The 20,834-nt window shown below is 43.5% G+C and overlaps 1 protein-coding gene across 1 annotated transcript in view; it reads left to right on the forward strand.

The window, feature by feature from the left end:
* The window catches only part of hnrnpll (heterogeneous nuclear ribonucleoprotein L like), a 35,303-nt gene extending 22,419 nt beyond the window's left edge, over nt 1-12,884 (forward strand). Inside the window, exons 4-13 of the mRNA XM_088610584.1 lie at nt 642-727; nt 1,978-2,074; nt 2,170-2,242; nt 6,110-6,181; nt 6,483-6,697; nt 7,104-7,225; nt 7,498-7,699; nt 8,739-8,796; nt 9,822-9,920; nt 12,011-12,884. Of these exons, the coding sequence (XP_088466710.1) occupies nt 642-727; nt 1,978-2,074; nt 2,170-2,242; nt 6,110-6,181; nt 6,483-6,697; nt 7,104-7,225; nt 7,498-7,699; nt 8,739-8,796; nt 9,822-9,920; nt 12,011-12,066 (1,080 nt within the window). The 3' untranslated portion in view covers nt 12,067-12,884. The remainder of the gene's footprint in view (nt 1-641; nt 728-1,977; nt 2,075-2,169; nt 2,243-6,109; nt 6,182-6,482; nt 6,698-7,103; nt 7,226-7,497; nt 7,700-8,738; nt 8,797-9,821; nt 9,921-12,010) is intronic.
* The last annotated feature ends 7,950 nt before the right edge of the window (nt 12,885-20,834 follow it).

Below are 20,834 nucleotides of genomic sequence, written 5' to 3' on the forward strand. Positions count from 1 at the left end.
ATGGACCACTCCATTAGACAGTGAGTCAGTTCTGCCAGTGCTGAGGAGTAAACCTTCTCTTCTGGGAAAAAAAAAGAAATACTGCTTAAACTCTTCACCCTGAATTTTCAATTCTTGGCTTAGACACCTTAGATCTAAAACCCAACAGATTTGTAATTTGGGCAGCCAGACTGCAATGCAGCTATGACGAATCTTTCAAAGACACGACTCCCTCCACCTGTCTCTCAGCTGCTGTGTAAGGATCCATCTCTGAAGACAACTCTTTTATTTCCCTCTGCAGACTTTTTGTGCATTTTTGATAATGGTACAAGTATGATGAGAAAGCAGTGTAAAAATATTGTGCTGGTGCTATTAAAATGTCATGCACACAGAAAAACTTTCAAATAATTTTTCCTAATAATTAAATTTCTAGTTACAGTAGACAAGAAATCTGTTTCACCACAATTTTGGGGTTTGACAGACAGTTATACTTAAAATGTTATGAAAATCAAATTGGATACAAAAAAGCTCATTGGTGATCAAACCCATCGTTTTGTTTTCTCTTAGCTTGGTCTACAATTGGCGGGTTTCTTTGATTGGCTTTGATTACGTGAGGTCTGCTGTTGTCGATGTTTTCATCCCGATTTTTTTTCTCCCCGCAGGATGTCTTATACACAGTGTGTAACCCCATCGGAAACGTCCTGCGGATTGTCATATTCAAGCGGAATGGGATTCAAGCCATGGTGGAATATCCTTTTTCCCATACTCCTGTCCGGGGCCAGAACGGTGGGCCGTGGGGGTGGGCAGCTGAACTGGGACCCCTCCTTCTAGCTTAGCGGGAGCCGAGAGGTGCAGGGAGCTCCCACTTCCCCTGGTGGGTCAGATCTTCTGTCTTACCGCCACACCAGGTGCACATTTAGACTTCCTGAAAAGGAGCCGTTTAACACCTGGCTGAATACCGGAAGGTAAATACCACCACACACGCATTAATGTGGAAGCTCACCTTAAACCACCTTATTTCTTAATGTTTTATGGGGCTTGTGCTAGACAACTTTAGATTCCTTTTAGATTGGGAACCCTTTTAGATGTTCAGTCATAAGGCTCATTATGGGACGCGTTCAATCACTGATAGGTCCCCCCCCCCCCCCCCGGCCCTCTGAAGTCGTGGGAGATAAGCTCTTCTCTGTGAGGTTCAGGACCCTCTCCAGCCAGACGTGTAACCACAGGCCGACTCTGCTGAGTTACGACTGTGAGATCCTGCTGATGTGCTGTGAAGCACGAAGGGCAGGAGAAGCGAAGCTTCTGCTGCTGTGGTGTTGCCGCTGCACCACGCGCAGAGGGCACAGGCTGCATCTCGGCGTCTCTGGAGAGAGGAGAGTCCAGGAGGTGCCTGGGTCCTTGCCCTCCTGTTAATGGGGACTTGAGCTAAAGTCGTTTCCTTGTGTCCGGTTCGACGCCAGCAAGTAGGTAGCGCTGGAGTGAATTAGTGATGGTTCGGAAGAGACTTCTTGTTCGACCGTGTCTGGGCCAGTGAATGCGGGCGAGTTCTCGGCAGGGGTCTTTGACATCAGCTGTGGCAGTGGGCCCTGGGACAAGCACCTGGTCAGTATATTAACCGAGGGACACACCCCACTCCCCCTTTTTATTGCCACATGCTTGTTATCTAGGGAAAACCGGGGACGCTTTGCTCGGCTTCTTTCCATGGCTGGTGTGATCCAGGCGTTGCTCAGCATGTTCAATCGCTAGACGTCAATCGAGGACCATCATCGTGTTTTTTTCAATTGGCGTGCGTTTTCGTGCTGTGCTTCGCGCTCTTTTGGCACTGCCCTTGACAAAGTCTTCTCTCCTGTTGCCTGCTCGTTAAGTTAACCGCTCAGTTGCAAAGCGCACCCCTTCTCCTCAGGGGTAATTCGCGCCGACGGGGGCTGTGGGTTACCTGCTGTAGCGAAATCGAGAGTATTTGCCGGGTCACAACTACTCCTTAACCTCCAAATGTACATTTGAATCAGTCCAAAGTGCTCAGAAAGCAAAGGCAGCCCTCAACGGAGCAGATATATACGCTGGGTGCTGCACGCTGAAAATCGAGTATGCCCGGGTAATTATTCCACCCTTCCAGTTTCACTCATGCTTCCGATTTCTCTTGGAAACAGATATGCTGTACAGCAAATTTTGTTTTTGTTTTCCCTGTAGCCAACCCGCCTTAACGTAATAAGAAATGATAATGATAGTTGGGACTACACTAAACCGTATTTGGTTAGACGAGGTAAGAGTCTTTTTCTTCGCTGTGCTCTTGTCCGTCTGTGCTTCAGTGCGTTCTGTTTGCTTAGAGAAGCAGCAGGTTAGGCAGGCCAAAAGACACAGCCTGCAGACACGAGCAAAATTATTTGTACGTCTGACGCAGTCAAAACCGCTCTTAAAGAACCCTTCAGGATGTCTGCTCGGAGAAGGCATATTTAAAAAAAAATTGGATTAAAGTAGTGGTAGAGGGAGAGAAACGGGCAAGAAATAAAATGTTTCTCACCCCTGTAGTGGTTCTTTGAAGATTTTGTATTTGGTCTGCCCTTGCCAGTCGTGCTGGGCGCTAACAGGCAGTGAAATTTACCTGTTTTTTTTTCTAGTTTTGCCTGCGTCAGTCAAAATGAGGCTGAATTCTTGGATATCCTAGTGCTCCAAGAAGTTTTAAAATTGTTTCTGTAATGTGCCAAGGTGAACCACTGCGCTATTCTTTTTGTTCAATAATGATGGCAAGTAATAAACTCCGAGCAATGTAAGCTGTTTCTGGCCACCCCCTGCCTTAGGTTAAGAACGTGTAGTCTGCTCTGTGACTTTAGCTGCCCCCACTGCTTGGTGTAATGGAAAAAAGTCAAAGCGGAACTCAGGCATACAGACAAGCCAGCACACAGTTTCTCCAAGCAACACGCTCAGGTTCCAAGAGGCTGAATTAGGACTGATTGAGCACATAGTCCAGACTGCACTGCCCTGCACGCTGCCACACTGAGGAGAGGAGAGAGGGGAACAGAGGTTGAGATGGATTCAGAAGGGACTGCAGCCAGGCAGACTCTGCACAGCAACATGCACTCACAGCCAGCCCTGTGCGTGAGCGAGCTCAGACCTCCCATTCATCCTGACTGCATGCACCGCCTCAACACGCCACGTAAGGAAGGAAACTCCCCGTACGAGGAGGGCTGCCTCCTGACAGACTGGGCTTCGGCCTTAAATTCCCACCTTCTTGGACGATCAGTCATCTTGCTAAACATGCTTTATTGAGCCGCCATCTTTTTACTCAGTCTTGTGTTAAAGACGTTTCTTTTAAACCAACAACAGTGTAGTGTTGCTATGAAAGGTGTAGAATTTTCTAGGTTGTATCAATGCTAGATAAATATGATGTAGTCTGAAGCTGGAACTGAAGAATAAAGCATTTGGAAAATGAAAAACCAAAAGACTGGATAACTGTGCATTGTTATTAGCGGTATTCATAACATGACCTGTTCTGTGTCACTAGGATAAAATACAAATACAAGTCATTTTATTGACTTTTTTTGCTAAGGGTAGTTTGCAATAAGGCCTCTGAGAATTCTGTGAATTACATGTCAAAGGTGAAGGTTTTTATATGCAAAACCATCAGCATTAGTGTCTTGGGGATTCAGCCCCTAAGATAGAAATGATGATTGGGATACCATACTGTACTTAAAGCTGTAATGCCTCACTAATATAAAATGTTGTAAAAGCTACACAAATGTATTTCCATACTGTCTTCAGTAAGGATAAATCTGCCTTTTTTACATATGCTGTAGACACGGATGCATATTCAGTTAGCTTAATGTATTTTCAAATGTTCCTTTATGAGGTGTATGATGTCATTTGAGAGTAAGAACTGACATTACAGCTTTATTTCTTGCATGCCTTCGTCAGAGGAGGAGTACACTGAAGCTCTGTGAAAGCCAGGGGTGGCTAACAGCCTCTCACTTTCCTCTGTACTCATTGTGGAATCCTGCTGAACTCAAGTGGATTTAGTTTGTACTCATAAAAACCTCTCAGCTTTGTCGCGGTCGGGTGTTTGCAAGACAGCTGTACAATGTTGAGTTTAAATGAAAAGTTGGTAAAAAATATTTTACAATTTACCTGAAACCAATGTTAATGGAGCAATGCAGAATTGATTAAAGCCTCTGCTCTCGATCCTAAAAAACAGGATCATCCACAATTTAAACTGTGAAGTAGTTTTTTTTGACTCCATGTAAAACACTTTTTCAATTCAATTTTGAAGCAGTGTTTTTGGTACAGAATTGTTTTTAGGAGCTTGCTGATTTGATTTGCCTCCTGTAGTTCCAAATCTCAGCTCTTTCTGGTTCATTTTCAGCTAACTCTGAGGGGTGCTTACTAACAGCAAATATGTTTTTGAAGCGCACCTGTACTAGATTTGATTTCCAAAACCTCCTGCACTTTCTGTTTATCCCTTAAGCCCAAGTATAAGCTCACAGCTTAAAGTTTTTTTAAACTATTTTTTAACTGTTTACAGAAAGCACCTGAGTGGGGTACACATACTGTACAGAATACAGACTCAGAATAAGTAATATGATGTTGATGCAGCAGTCTGCTGTGTTTAATCTTGCCTTTCTTTGCCTCAGATTTCACTAGTGAACTATTTCACTGTTTGAGAACATCTGCTTATTAACAGCGATGCATAAGCAGAACAGGAAAAATACATATACCAGCATGGAATGCCAGTGGGAGACTGTTTTAAACACAGATGTAGTTGAGGCAATAGGTTTTTCTTGAATGATAACATGGGTTATGTACTCCTTAACCCACTCGCGTTGTGGGAGTAACAATCATTTTGAGTTTTGAACAGATTGGCAGCTGCACTGCTGCATTTAGCTAAAGTGCTAATGATTGTAAAAGTTACAAGATCTCACAACATACAGATTGGTCCTGCCACTGTAGTGACCTGTTTACCACAAAGGAGGGTAATAGGAATATTTGCCAATACACCACTATGAAATAAAATTAAATGAAGACTTCAAGATGTACAGGGATACATTTAATGTAAAAGCTGCTTTGTGCTCACCTCGTTGCCAGGGGTCCACATTTTAAAACACAAGCACTTTCCGGAGGCGGTTCAGAAAACAAATTAAAACCAAGTGTCTTGCAGTGTGGATTTTCACGAGCTGGGAAGTGACCGGCAATACCCACTTGAAAAGCAGGCTCTTTATTCAATTCTGTGGCTCCACTTGTATCTGTGACTGTTTGTGCACTGATCTGCCTAGACTGTACTGACTGTACAACCATGTAACACAGGTTGATGTTTTTCGCTTGTGCTGAAACCGCCCTTGCCCAGTTTACAGAAGGCCTGTTTGAAACTTGCTGTTGGCGGTAGTGGTATTACTCAGGTACTGTTCTTCCCCATTGTAATGTACACGAGAGATAAATCATGAAATGTAAAACTACTGTGGAAAATTGTCTGTTTTCCTCTATGCTGTGTAACATATTTTGGTTTCACATGGTCTGTATTTGCCTGTATACTAGCTGCAGTACTCCTTTCTTTGCTAATGCACACTAGAGCTGTGGCCCTCAAGTCTGTAAACATGCTTCTTAGGTGCATATGTTAACTGTAGTAGCTTAACTATGAGATCTGAGCACCAAACGTAATGCTGTTTATTGTTTATTTTATTTTATTTGGGGGAGGGGTGTGTTTGGGGTAAAGGAACAGAAGTGCATTACTTAAAAAGCAGGCCGAAATTTAAAAAATAAGATAAAAAGTGGTGTGCTGGTGGAAAGAGAATAACATTCAGACACCATCAAATGGACTTTGATGGGTAGTCATGTGATAAGCTGCAGTTTATTTGGTTATATTGCCATTGGAGGTCCTTAAACTTTAATTATGACCTTTAAACAGCCTTTAATCCTTTGTAGAGAAGCCAGCAGCCAAAATTGAGTTTCTGCAGAGTTCTGTCAGTGAAATTGGAGGCCGAAGCTAGAATAGATATAAAAGCAGTTTTTTTGTTTAGCTGCTCACATTTCACCAAAACACGAAGCATGCCAGTTACTACCTATGTACAGATCTGATAAGTGTCCGTGTGTTGATGCGTTTTTGTCTTCTTCAGCAGCTCATGTTTTTTATTTAATTTTTCAGAAAGGGGAAAAGGAAGGCAAAGACAGGCCATTCTGGGGGAACATCCCTCCTCCTACAGTGATAACGGATATGGTGAGTCCGACTGCAGCACGGACACTCTTCTTCGGGGCTCGGCGTCTCTGCTCTTCAGAACACGTGGAGTACCGGAGAATGATGGCCCACGTGGCTTACGGGTTTCATGAAAAATTAATCTGGGGCAAAAAAATTTAAATGTTAAGCAGGACTCGTCTCTTATGAGTAAGAGGGGACTCGTGTGCTCTCTGAAATGTATTGTGCATTGCTCTGGAGAACCGAACCCTTATTTGCGTCTAGTTTGTATTAATCGCAGTGAGCCAGCAGAAATGACAGTCAGCGTGCCGTCTTCCTTTTCCAGGGTCACACTGCCCCCTGCTGCCTCTGCCCAGTAACAACAGGTATAAAATGAGCTCCCATGACATCCCCGAGGTAGTGGCCTACCCGCTGCCCCAGACGTCCTCCTACATGGGCCACTCCTCCAGCTCTGTTGCCATGGTGAGCGGCCTGCACCTCAGCAAGATGAACTGCGCCAGGGTCTTTAACCTCTTCTGCCTGTATGGCAACATCGAGAAGGTGAGGGGGGCTCGCCTTGGGTGGTCTTTCCCAGCAGAATAGCGGCCAAGACGGGGCTGGGGAGTGAAACGTCATTGACCAAGATGAGAGGAGAAGGGGTTACTTCCGAAGTGTGGATCGTAGAATTATTAATGTTGTTGATGGTTAAAACTACAGCCCTTGGCGAGATGTGAACGAGAATGCTGGTGCTTTCAGTTGCAGTACCTCGTTTATGACATTTATGACAGCTTCCTAATTAGACTCCTTTTAGGTGGGTAAAAAGAGTGCACTAGTGCAAAGGGTTTTCGCAAGCTGCACCGTAGGTTGGCTGTGCTCTTGCCTGATAAAAAGCATTGGACTTCTCCAGTGCCATTGCGCATTCTGGCGGTCGCCCACAGCTAACAGAGAGAGGTGGCTTCACTTGCAGGTGAAGTTCATGAAGAGCGTCCCGGGCACTGCCCTGGTGGAAATGGGGGATGAGTACGCCGTGGACAGAGCCATCACACACCTCAACAGCATCAAGGTCTTCGGAAAGAGGCTCAACGTGTGGTAGGTGTCTCCCGCTGCTGTGCACAGCACTTCTTGACATGAGGTTAATATGTCTTCCATGCCTCTGAGGCCTGCTGATCCTGGTGACCAGAAGTCAAACGTATCTTAGTAGCAGCTTCTGATTTCTCAGTATATTCCGCCTTGTGTTCAGCACAGTGCAGCATAGACACACCCACCCACCAGAGACCCTGGACTCCCCCCCCCGGCTTGCGAACGAGGCAGGCCGGTCGTGGCCGCACCACGCTGACCCTGAGCTGCCGTTTCCCCTGCAGCGTCTCGAAGCAGCACGCGGTCATCCCCAGCCAGGTCTTTGAGCTGGAGGACGGGACGAGCAGCTACAAGGACTTCGCCATGACCAGGAACAACCGGTTCTCCAGCGCCGGACAGGCCTCCAAGAACATCATCCAGCCGCCTTCCTGCGTCCTGCACTTCTACAACGTCCCGCCTTGCGTCACGGAGGAGGAGCTGCAGCAGGTCAGCAAGGGCGCTCGCCGCCGGTTGCTGACCGTGACCAGGGGCTGACGAGCGCTGGTGCCCATCCACAGCTCGAACACCGGCTGCCCTTGGGACCACATCCTGCAAGCTTTCATTTCCTCTCATTATGAGAATTTCACCTGTTTTCCTTTCGTGCATGTTTCTGCAACATAATATCTCAATTACAACCGTGTCAGACATTCTCTGACTCATCGCCTGGCGATCAGCAGACACGAGCAAAAATCTAAAGGTTATTTGACCTCTTAACAGTGTTCTCCATGACCACTTTTTTCCTGCACTTAACAAGAGGAAACATGTCGTCTAATAATTTTAATATTTGAAGTTCACAAAGTGCTACCTCGCTAAACATCTTAAAAAGGTCCCAAGGGTTTATCCCAAGCCGTGATTTCAATTTGAACGCTTGGTTGAATTTTAATGTGGACCAGAGCACAACCTGTTGTAAACATATAAAGTTCATAGATATGTATTTCCAACAATTTGGGATATTATTGCTCTATTACCCTAAAGAACAGCTAAACTTTCACCTCTGAGCTTGTGATTTTATTACTATATTTGAGTAGTCTGTACTGTAACGCAGCGGGGGCTCAGGCGGGCACCCTTGCCACATTAGGTCGGCCCCCCACCGTCGGGGGCTCGAACCCAGGACTCCCGCGTCACTCAGCAGGGACCCAGCCCGGTGAGCCAAAGAGAGATCTCTCCACAGCTCAGGGGCTGTGGTCCTGCTATTACTGGGAAGGGCGGTGACGTCACCGCTCTGGTAAGCCGGCTCTTACACAGTGCCTGTCGGCCGTAAGCGTTACAGTATGTACCTCCTACTCAAAGGGAAGGAATTTGGTATATGTGGCTGAACAGGACTGTTATCTCCAATTTTCTTCTCTGCGGCCCAGCGAAGCAGTGACCTCCAGGTAACCTGAATGGCAAGCACAATGTGTATCCCATATTGGTCTAGCTGGTGCACCTTGACACAACGCGCGATACTGTTCCTTTTGCTCAGCAAGTGACTCTTGTTTTTTTCCAGTTATGTACTGAACATGATGTGCCTGGTTTTATCAAGTTCAAGGTGTTTGATGCAAAACGTAAGTATGCCAATTTGTCCTACTATATTGGTTATATATACTATATTGATTAATATTTAATCAGGTTTGTAGGCCTTATTATTCAGCCTGACCTTGTTTTGTTGGCCATTTTTTAGTTTTTTGCAATAGCCAGATTATAACTTTATGACCATCATATTCCACACTGATGGAATTTGTGTTTCCATGTTAGACAACTGATTTGATTTCAAAGTGGCCTTTTCATTTCTCCCACTGTTCATATTCCAGTGAATGATCCTTGGTGAATAGATACAGACATTATCACTGGGATCTGTTTTTAGGAAAACATACAATTTCACAAAAGTATACAGATTTTTGGATATTGATAGACTGGATATAGGTGTTTTTTGTTTCATTTTAAATAATCTATCATTCATCACTGACCATGATCTCAGGTGACTTGAGTATTGCATAAGCTCTGAATCACCACATTAGTGAGAGAGCTGGTTGGATTCAGACAATGAGGCAATTGAACCTGGTCAAACCTGGTGAAAATAAATATAGAAAGAAATCAAAATGCCCTGATCATCAAGACATACCTCAGTTACACTACAGAACTGAGCCCCGTTCAGCTGGGAGGAGCTGGAATAGAATGTAGAACATAGGGCTCAGACAACAATGATCAGGACCATGCCTGTCCATTCTCTGCAAAGCACTGGGGCAGAATTGCACAAACGTCTCACCTAGCACAGGGTGTGCATTGCAGATATACAGCTGGTATTGCTTCCAACATTCACAGTAGTCCCCCTGTTCATCTGTCCTGTTGATGGCAGTTTATTACAACTATCCAAACATCTAGAACACTATATTAAAATGTTAATCAGCATAACATTGTTCATCTGTCCAATAAAATGTCAGTGCACTGATGCTCACTTTAGAAAGACACTAAGGAGATGGGGTTCAGTGCACTGTAGGAAGAAGAATCTATGCATAGGGAATTAGATGTGCTGCTGTGCTATATTTCCATTTCCTTGCCTCAATGTTTATCTCTCCTCTTTTGTCTTCAGCCTCTTCCAAAACGATCTCAGGGTTGTTGGAGTTTGACACCAAGGCTGATGCTGTGGAAGTCCTGACAGTACTCAATCACTACCAGATAAGAATACCAAGTAAGCACCCTTAAAGATTAATGGAAGAGATGCAGTTTTGTCTCCCTACTGCACTGCAGGGGTTTTAGAAGTCTTCTGTCATACCAGAAAAGCTCTGGTAATAGTGCAGACGGAAAATGTTGTGCCTAGTTTCATTGATTTCATGCATACATGGTTTTGTGTCGTTCCTTTACTGAAGGACTCGTGATTGGTGCTGTAGGTTTTAATACTGTGTAAGTAAGATATCAACATAAAAATAGCTGCAAGAACACTCAAGGTGAGTTAATGATCGACTGTACTCATGTATATTTAGAAATATTTCAGGGACAATATAGATTTTTTTTACTTTTTTTCGGGGTGAAGAGAAACAGCAATAAGAAACAAAAAGAGACAAGTTGCAAAAGAAAAGTTGCAAAGAACATGATAAAAATTGAACATGAATAAATTCCTCACAAGAATGTTTGTGCTTTAAAAAGAAACTTTAAACTTAAAGCTGAAGAAATCAAAAGAAATTAACATCAATACCAGAAGTACATACGCAGAGCCAGGGGTTATAAAGGGTAAGAATGTAGACTAGTATGATTCATGTGGATTCTTGGCACAGTCATCTCTAACAGCCTTAACTGGAAAGTCGGTGTTAATCCTGTTGTAAAAAACACAACAGCATACGTTCCTACTCAGACAGCCGAAACATTTTGGTGTGCACCAGGATATTATGACACGGCTTTATCGAGCTCTTATTAAGGGAGTGCTCGAAATGTGCTGTGTACAACCTGTATAGGAATGTTTGAGTGTAAGACTGAGGTACATTTCTGGTTCTCTGTGTGTCACTTAGCAAACAGAATTTCTATGTCTGTCAAAAGTGACTCAGCAATGCTGAAGTGACTTTTGACCTGGAGTTATTGAGTGCGTGCTTATCATAACAACTGGGGCGCATTTCACTCTAAGTCAGCTCCTTTTGAATAATTTGGTTAAAGAAGGGTGCTTTTTGTTTAATTAATTGGAATACACAGAAGAAAACTGTAAAAAAAAAAGATGTAGTTGTGCACACTGTCATTAAGACATAAAATTCTCTGATGTATTCTTTAAGTACAACAATCTGGATTTCAGCCCATTTGTTTGAATCCAGTTGGCAAATCAGTAACCAGAAGTTATTTGGAATCAGCTAGGGCTGTCTGCTGGCCATCTGTTGGATTTATTTATTTTACACAATAATACTGCAATAATCCTCCCAAGATGAGATGAGAAAGATGTCTCAGCCAACTGTTTTTGTGATAAAGGCTTGCAGATTCAGGTGTTTTCCACTTATTTCTTTTTCCACATTTGGTTTCTTTCAGTCTTTACTGAATGTGAAGGACTGAATCCACACAACCTAAGCAAGAGCAGCTGTTTTTGCCATAACATACTACTCTGTATCTGTCAGTTCTAATCCTGCTGTTATCATGTTTTAGTGTCCTTCAGTGTTGGACATGAAGGGTTTCTTCACAGCTGATCTGAAATGTTTATTTAGTGTTCAGATGAGTCCTTGAGAAACAAGTAATGAGTACTTTGCAGGTGATAACAGTAGGCAGAAAGGGCCATTTTTGGCTGATGCAAAAGAGTGAATATTAAGGACTTTGTCTTGCTAGCTGGTCATAAAATGCAGTGGCACCTAAAGCAGTAAGACCAAATTATTCAGACAGAAAACTGGGATAAGGAGGATGGGCTGCCTTCATACGCCTTGTACAGTCCAGATAACGAGAGTTCGCTGTGGTTAGCAGTGTTTTGTGTTACGAGCCGGCTGTGAGTACAGATAATTCAGTTATCAGTCACCTTCAGGGCCAATGGTTCTCAGAAACAGATTCCTGTCTGGAATGTAGACGAACCTGTAAGGCTTTAAAAGCAGCTTGCAGTTTGTGAATGAAATCTTAGACTGAAATGTTACACTGTTGTGAGTGCAGAGGGCTCATATTTGTCTGGTGATGTTGAACAAGAGTGGGGTCTTCATTCAGGTCTTGCACCTGCTTAACTTTATTTAAATAAGATGTTCTATTAATTACCCATTCGTTCACACACCGGGAGGAGTTCAATGTCCTGAACACGGCGCTAACGTTCTGGATTTAATTTTGCAGATGGCTCCAATCCCTACACCTTGAAACTGTGCTTCTCCACGTCTTCCCACCTCTAGAGCTGAAGGGGGCACACTTGAGCAGGTTTCGTCAGACAGAAGGAGAAGCGGCAGGAGAGCCAGAGGCAGCCCTCCTGGGAAGGAATGCGATGACTTAGGAGTGGCCTTTTCTCAGCCTGCATTAAACTCGCTCAGACCGTGAAGGCAGCGGAGGAGAATACATACACACAAAAGTGCAAAACACTGAAGGTCATTTCTGTGTCACGATGATTTTCTTTTTTTTCCCGAAACAAACTGAACTCCGAGGCAACAGACGTGAACGTGGTGACCGTTGGAAAGGTCTCGTTTTATCCAAGTAACCTCGCAGGCTAAAGCGCATTCGAAGCGATTAGTTCAACATGTTGGCCGGCCAAGGGTTCTGAAAGCTGCCCACGAGGAGGTGGAGGAGGAGGAGTGTTGTAAGTGTGAATCGATGTCAGTGACGTGTGGTCAACAGTGTATTTACCAAGTTATAAAAGCTCCTTCAAGTTCGTGCCAGTAGTTGGCTGCACTCATTTGGTACCTGAATGAACAACGTGTTTATAGGCTGTAATATTTAGACATATTGTAATATATGAATGTGTATAGCACTTGAGGGGTGAGGGGCCTGGGGAAGACTTATTTAAGACCTGGTGTCTAACTTTAACAGAGGGAAATGTTTTTTTTTTGAGACGGTACTTTGATCAGTTTTAGGGACTGTGTTTGTACAATGTTTACACATAAAAGTTCATGGTTCGTGTAGTTGTCAGTGTTTTCAGTGCACTGTTTCGGTGTTTGTATTTGGCACATTGCCATGTTCTCAATGTAAGCATGACAGTCATTAAACATTTGCTGGATAACATGTTGTGTTTTTTCATCTTTGTGTGCTTACAAATCAGCCTTTTAATTTGAAATCTTAGCATTTAAATACCTAGTCTTGTGTTCACTCAATAACACATGAAACAGGTAATTAACTCATTTAAAATGTGCCTGAAATTCACTAGAGCTCAACCATTTTTTATGCAATGGTTACGTGGTGTGTTCTGGCTTCAAGTTATCTTTTGTGCATTTTACAATATCACTAGAGGACTGTCAATGCACCATTAAATACACATAAGTGTAACTTAAGCTTTCGATTTTTAACTTTTGTAACAGTGCTGTTCCTCCACATTGTCCTGAGCGTGTTGGGCCCAGGCTGTTTTGACTTAGATTGTCAAGAAGCAAAAGTGATTTAAGATAAATAAGTCTTGGTGTAATAAGACTATGGTACAGTTCTACAGGTACTGGCAGGACCCTTCAGTGTTCCAGGACTGTGCTGACATTGGTGGAAAATAATCAGTGTTCATTTATTTACAAATCTGAAACTGCAGCATATGAAATCATGAGGGTTTTGTAGAGTGACCCAATGCCTGCGGGTTTCTTTTGTGTCAACTGTTGTTGTTATTAGTAGTTTCTTGCCATATGTACATGCACATTGGAGTTCTTAATCGCGCTGATCTCTCGGGACACACACAGTACAACAGACAGCACTACACAATGTAGACAACAGGAACAATAAAAATATTGTGGAAAAATAAATAAATATGTAGTAGTAAGACTGAGAGAAAAGAAAAGGGTAGACTATGTAAAAAGTGCAGAGTGCAGATGTGTATTGAGTCTGAGGCCCTGCAGTTAGCTGTTGAGGACGTGTACTGCAGTGGGATAGAAGCTGTTCTTGAGTCTAGTGGTCCTTGCTTTAATAGTGTGGTACCGCTTGCCAGAGGGTAGGGGAGAGAACAGTTTGTGGCTGGGGTGGTTGGGATCCTGAATAGATCCTGTATAAATATCAGTGCAGGAAAAGAGTTTAGCTAGTCGTAACCTTAAGCCTTTTGATGTCTGAATGCATCGTCGTGGAAATGCTGGTTTGTGATGTTTTCGATATAGCGTGTTGGTGTTTCTAGGCTGGTTTCCTTGACAATGAGATCAACTGCAGGACCCCATCTTTTCTCAAAATTAGCTTGGTAATCATGCTGGGACCAAACTTTATCCACAGAGAAAAAGAATAGCTTTGTTTAATATTAACCACACTTCATTTCAGTGTTGGGATTAAGGCGGCCATTTTGTTGTAATGCTCCTTGTCAAGGTCTCTGACCAGGACTTATTTGAAAAGAAAGGACATCAGCCAGGGAAAGGGAGCCTTTAAGTTTAGTCGCTTACTCATTTAACTTCAATTAGACTATTACTCTACAAGTCAAATCACAGTCTGTGACTTGTAAAGCAGGGTCAGGTTACCTGGTAACTGTTCTAAACACAGACTCCCAGTCTGCAGGAGGATGTGTAGGGACCCTGGAGAATTTGAAATGCTAGAAGCTTCTGAAACTGAACGGTGAGTTTGTAACACGTAATAAGAGGTGAAATGTTTTGGCATTGTTGACTGAAGTTTGGCTCAAGGTGTCTAAGAAGGGGGCCCAAATAAAAGGGTAATTCCTAGTGAGAACCTGATTGCCCGGTGTTGAAATTGTGGAGGATCAGAGGAGATTTGTGTTTTTATGAGTTCTCACCAGATTCATCTGTGTAAGTAAAGGAGATTGAGCTGTGAGCAGGTGACCAGGTGAGAGTCTTGCCCTGGTGCCCATCAGGGAGTGGAAAGACTCCAGAAACAGCCATGGAACTGTTTATCTAGAGTCCTGGGTTCCCACTGAAGATCCATCACAAAGCAGAGCTGATGTGAAGAACAGGAAGCCAGAGGGCATGCTGGGAACCATGCCTATCCAGAGCAAGCCACTGGCTGTCATCTGCCTGCTCTTAAATACTGTCACTCCAGACAGGTAGGTGAGTGGCCTTTCACTGGAGAACTTTGTTTAAAAACTGTCTTTAAAAAATGAGTCTTTCTCATGTTGCTCAAAGCTCAAGGGGTGCGGTTCTCAGATGCTTTCAAGACAGCATCAGAGGACGTATGAAGTTGACATGAAAGAAGTTACAGTATGAAGCATCAGAAGCAGAAGTAATATTTGTCCACAGTTTTCCTGGCAGCTTTCTGAGATGTCCCCTGCTTTCATGGTTGCTGTCCCATTCATGAGACTCTTTCCGTCTTTATGATGCTGTCCTTTGCTTACTCCTGACATTTTTTTTCTTTTTAAGCGGCTGTTTTTTTTGTAGTAAAATAATTAAAAGGGAAAGTTGGCCAATCACTCTAATGATTGGCTATAAAAAGGAAGAAATCTGACTGCAGGCAGAGTCAGGTTAATTTTGAACCACCTTGCATCCCTACTGCGTACTAGACTGTTCAAGATGCTAGTTTGTATTCAACCCCTCAGCCTTGCCTCCAGAGATCACCTTCCTCTGCTCCTAGGGGAAGAATCACCTTCATTTTCACAGGAGCACTTACAGGCTGTAGGCTACTGGCACGGGCGTTGAAAAGCTGTCTTTCTGAACCTTCCGCACACTCACATTATGCAACACTTGGAGGGTTGTTCGTATTGTTTTGTGATGCAGAGTGAGTAGAGCCCGGACTAAAAATAGGAATGTGCTGATGTGGCATCTTAACTGAGCTGCAAATCTCTGCGCACTTTGTACACCCAGTGTATCCCGGAAAAAACTAAAATGCAGAATAGATCTAAACTTCATTCCCGTTTGACAGTATTCTACTGTATTTCTGCAAACTATCTTTAAGCACAAAATTTCACAGCAAATTTTTCACAGCATAAAGGGGGCTAAAGAGAATACTTTCAACAAAATAGATTTCTTCCGGCACGATTTCGCAAATCATGAACATAAGTGGAATAATGGGTTTTATTTAAAATTCTAAAAAAGTGCCACACAGAAAAAAAAACTGTGTTCTTGTATTTTGAAACATTTCATTTGCATTTGCATTTTTCCAGTGTAGCCAGTGGTGTGTGTATTTTTTTACATCTGCACTTGAAGCTACAAACCCGTAACCGCACACAGGGGAGAATGAGGAAGTGCAGGCAGACTCCTCCCACCCGTCCACCTTCAAACCAATACTCGTTTAACAAGTCACACAGCCCTACCGGAGCCACAGCACTGATTGGAGGAGAGATGCCGCCCTTACTGTCACTGTGTCTTTGAAAGTCAAAAAGAACCCTGGCTGACTATTCCCATGCTGTCCTTGGTGGTATTCTGCCAATAATGCACCTTTCCTTGGGAGTCCTGGTCATAGGTTGCTAATGAAATGTCCCAGACTTGAATCCATTATAAAAGAGCTCAACCTGCTCTCAGACAAGCACCTTTGCCAGTGGGCCCCATGCCGTGTTAATGATGTGTGTGAAATTAGTTTCCAGCTTCCTTCCTACCCTGCTAGGAGACACAGAGGAAGAGGCAGGAATGCTTTTCCTAATGACTCTCTCCCCCCTTAGCCCCTGTCCATGTTCAGCCTGCAGGGGTGTAGTGCACAGTAAAAGAAATGCCTTAAGAATTGCAGCAGTGTTAAACATAATGAGTGACCGGCATATCATAGCATGTGTTTTTGTCTTTGTGGGAGGGTTGAAGCAGCTGATAAATCCTTTGAGCTAATCCCCTGCATAGAATCTATTTCACTCGGTGCTCTATTAAAGCATCTTGTTGTGCTCCCTTTTTGCAGAAAGAGTTGTTGGTTGATGACCAACATTTCAACATACAAACATTTGACCATTCTCAGTTTGTATTTTGAGGTTGTTTTTTTCTGTGGCTGATGTGCTCGTGGGTCACTTGGTCTACCACTTTCCGACCTACACCGGACTCAACAGCTGAAGAGTTGTATTCATCCCCTGCACAGAACTAAGAGTCTATTTTCTTCCCTAGGAGAGGAAAACATACCACACAGTAAGTAGGATATGTCTGAAATAGAGCCAGATGACCATCCGTAACAAGTCTGCTAATCCTGTACATTGCATAAAGAATCATTGTGCACAACAAGCTATTGCTTTTCGTGCAAATCCTGTTACTCAGTACAAAATAGCCATATGGATATATATTTTCTACAGTGAACAGTAGGTAGCCTTTGACCGAGGGCTTGAAGCATACACAAGAGCTGTATTGTGTTTCCTTTTTAATGCTTGTGACTAGGAATGGGCAACCTGATACATGTGTGAGCAGTGGTGTGGAACAGAGATTTTGCCTGTGCTTCTCTTGATGCTGATCCTGCCCAGCACAGGGGTCCCCTTGGAAGGAGCAGCTGCCGTAGAGCTGTGTAGCAGAAGAGGACTCCGTGAGCAGGTGATATTCCAGCTGTGGTCCGGAAACGAGCGTGTCTTTGTCGGGAAGCGTTGCCATGGAAAGACGTCTTTTGCGTCCAGCACAGGGGGCCTGATTTGGAAGTCTGTCATCTGTCATCGCCGTCACGTGAAAGGCCCCGGCTGTTTGATAGGCAGATGCCAGCGATCACAGAGGCTTTGAGCAGATGCATCTCTCCATACGGAAGTCACTTAAATAGACTGTTTTCAGGCTTTACATGGAACTTGTTGGTTTTTGACCACCATGACCAGGCAATGGGTTTGAGACTGATGTTGCAAAGTCCCTTTCTGTATCCATTTTACACAGAGAGACCCTGAGTCAAAGTTATGAAGCGTGTTCTGGTTCAGCAATGACCATACTTTTTTCAAATAAGTAAAAAAAAACTGCTAATGTTATAACAACAATACTACGGGGACTCATAAATTAGCACCCTGAAGTATTTATTTTTACCCTCAACGTCATGGTATTGATTTATTGTTTTTAGTAAAGGGTTGATGGAGTTTGGAACTAGCGACCCAGCCGTTTTGTTGAAGCTGATGGCTTCTTTCAAGAAACAGCTGGACGAGATTGATTTGCTGTTATCCAATGGGCTAGATGCAAGTTTAAGACAGTTTTGTGTGTATGTTACGGATATGGCCTGTGTGCATCACGAGAATGTCTCAAAAAGGACAAGCCAAACAAACTATATTTCATTCTGCCGTAAGGAGATGTGAGATTTCTGGATGCGAGCCTTTAGGTTCTTTTGTTAAATTAAGGTTGAAGCACAAGTGCAGGCACTAGCAGTTAAACTGACCTGGAAGACCATGGAAGGAATCCTCTAAAAAGAATAACTTGTTCTGAACTTCATCTGGTGGCTCACTTTTCCTTGCTCATTTCTTTGGGTATTCATTAGTTCTCTCTGGTATCAAGCAGGCCCCAGCTCTGACAGCGCTGTGCTAAAATTAACTGGCCTTGGTGCTGGCGTCTGTGGGCTGCTTGTGTTTCACTGCTGAGGCCAGCTAGGATTCAGTTAGCTTCCTTTATTCCTTCTCTGAGCTATTTCTTTTTTTTTCATTTTGGGTAACTGAGCTTCTATTGAGTTTCTAATCGACCTTTTCTTTTTTTAGTTTACACTTTCCTTGTTCATTATGTGGTGTATTTGTCAAATTATAATGTGGACAAGAAACTCTTCTCACAGCAATATAACACATATATATATATAGTTATGCCTAGAATTTAATGTTGAAACGTGCTGTATTTAATTCTATCCTGTGTGGTGATGTGGTCACACAGGTTTTGTATTTTCAAGTTTTTTTATAGTTATCCAAGAAAAATGCTTCCTGTTGGAGGAAATTTTCTTGACTCCACAACCAAATCTGTTTAGTGTGTGGATGGTGAACCAGAGATCAACTGTGTTTCCTCAACAGCTAAAGATCTCTTTATTAGCCATATACAATTTCTTGCATTAGGTATTTGTCTTTTCACATACCCCAACTTGCTCTCCATGAGACACACAGACAGGGAGGTAGAAACATGAGGTCAGAGTGCAGGGTCAGCCATTTATATGGCACCCCTGGAGCAGTTGGGGTTGCCAGCCACAGGATTTGAACCAGCAACCTTCCAGCCACAGGCACAGTGCCACCACTCCGCCCCAAAGATATAGACTTGGTTCCATAAAAATTAGAGCTTGATCATTTTTAATACACCAGCCGACCTAAAACTTTTATTTTTTAAACTTTTTTCTACTTTTTGTTCAACTTATTGTCCCTATGCAAAATGTTAACATTTGTATTAAAATTGTGAATTGTGAACAGTCTGTGAAATAAACTGATCTCCGGGAAGCAGTGCTCTTACAAAGGAGAAGATGTTGTAACTGGTACAGCCTCTTTCACACAAGGTTCGGGTCTAAATCTGGGCGCTTGCTGTGCAGGAAACTGAAGCATGCTTGCTCAAGAGCAGTACAATGTCACATCTAATCCAGGGATGTAGGGGATTTAAATATTTCCCTTAGGAAGATACCTCCGGATATTCAGCAGTTTTATCACTTGAAGATTCAGCGATTTCTTAGCATTTTTAAAATCAATGCAGAGCAAGGGATGCACCAATAGAGACACAAAGGACAACATATCAATTTCTAGAATGAGTCCAGATTGTTAAATCTGTTATAGAAAATAACAGCCTAGATTAGACCCAGCCAAGATTTCTTCTGTCCCAGTACACCCATCTCTGCCCAGGAAATGAATTCTGGGCCCAGCTGAGCCATCGTTTTCAAGTTTGTAGGCTGTTGTTCTTTTATATTTTTACCAAATAAAAAGGCCAATGATACTTCAGCATGGAAATTGTTTTTTGTTTTTGAGCTGTGATTCATTTTTTTAACACTCCTCGGTCAGTCAATTACATGACTGCTGATGATGACACTGGCCAACAGCTTCTTGACAAAGCTGGTTCAACAATATTGACTCATGGGAAATAGTTTATACAAGGAGCATTTGTCTCCAGAGTTACACACTGAATCGGATCCCTCTGTTTATTTCCTTCCTGCTTAGAGCCAGGTCGCTCACCAACTTCCCTTTCTCTTGGGATCCCTCGTTATGAGAGTCCCTTCGTTTTATCTTGGAAGTAAATGAGGAATTTAATCAAACAGCGCCCATCTGATCAGCCTGAGCTCAGAATGAATGGCTGGCTCCCCATTATTTCTCCCATGATGCCCGGAAATGCATCACAGGTAGAGGCCTCTGTGGAAGTGGTCCAAAGTCTTCCTTCAGACCTGCCCCCAAAATGAGGTTCAGGCAGTCACCCATGTGCTGCTGTTGAGGGGGTTCATGAATACTGAGCACCAGGTGATTGGTACTGGGGAAGGAGCTCATGTTAAGTGCTGCTTAAGTGCTTCCTGACGGTTTTTAAGTGTGTTCCAAAACAGCACTGCAAAGGACTGGAGTGCCAGCTAATGGGTTCTGATTGCCAAAGACAGGGCGACAGGGGATAGGACTGATGTGCAATCACACTGCCCGCGCCTCTAACTGGGCGAAAATGGCAATCACAAGATGCACAATTCTCAGAAGTGGCTTTAAGATGCTAATAATAACTCAAAGCATTCTGCTTCTGAGCAGTCGGGGTCATGCAGGCAATTAGGTTTAAACCTGCTAATGCGAAATAGTATTCTTAAATTTATTTCAGAGGTGTTAGAGTGATCAATCAAGTCCTGAGAGGGCCGCAATCCTGGTGGTATTCCAGGTATCATTTAACTGGGAGCCTGAGAAGGACCTGGGGAAAAGTATGACAGCTTAAACGATTACAGTATAGATTGCTGGAACAATTTGAAATGGGATTTAACAATGAGCTGAACTGGATCCAAGGGGTTTCTTCACTGGCCACAGTGCCTCAGCTGAGATCACTTCTTTAAACTCTCACACGGGATTTGCAATGCCTTGCCCCCCACCGGCCAGACCGTCTCTGACTTTGCTGCAGGTACAATGGAGCCAGTGCTCGCCTTGCTCTGCTGCCCCCAGAGCTCGTCAGTGGCCAGGGGGGGGGCGGAGCCAGGATGATGACAGGCCTGAACCTTTGGGTGGGGCTGCCCCAGCTCTTCACAGTTGCCTTCCTGCTGATTGGCTGGATCT

Source organism: Lepisosteus platostomus, chromosome 17 (assembly GCF_059453375.1).
Source record: "Lepisosteus platostomus isolate fLepPlt1 chromosome 17, fLepPlt1.hap1, whole genome shotgun sequence".
NCBI lineage: Eukaryota > Metazoa > Chordata > Actinopteri > Semionotiformes > Lepisosteidae > Lepisosteus > Lepisosteus platostomus.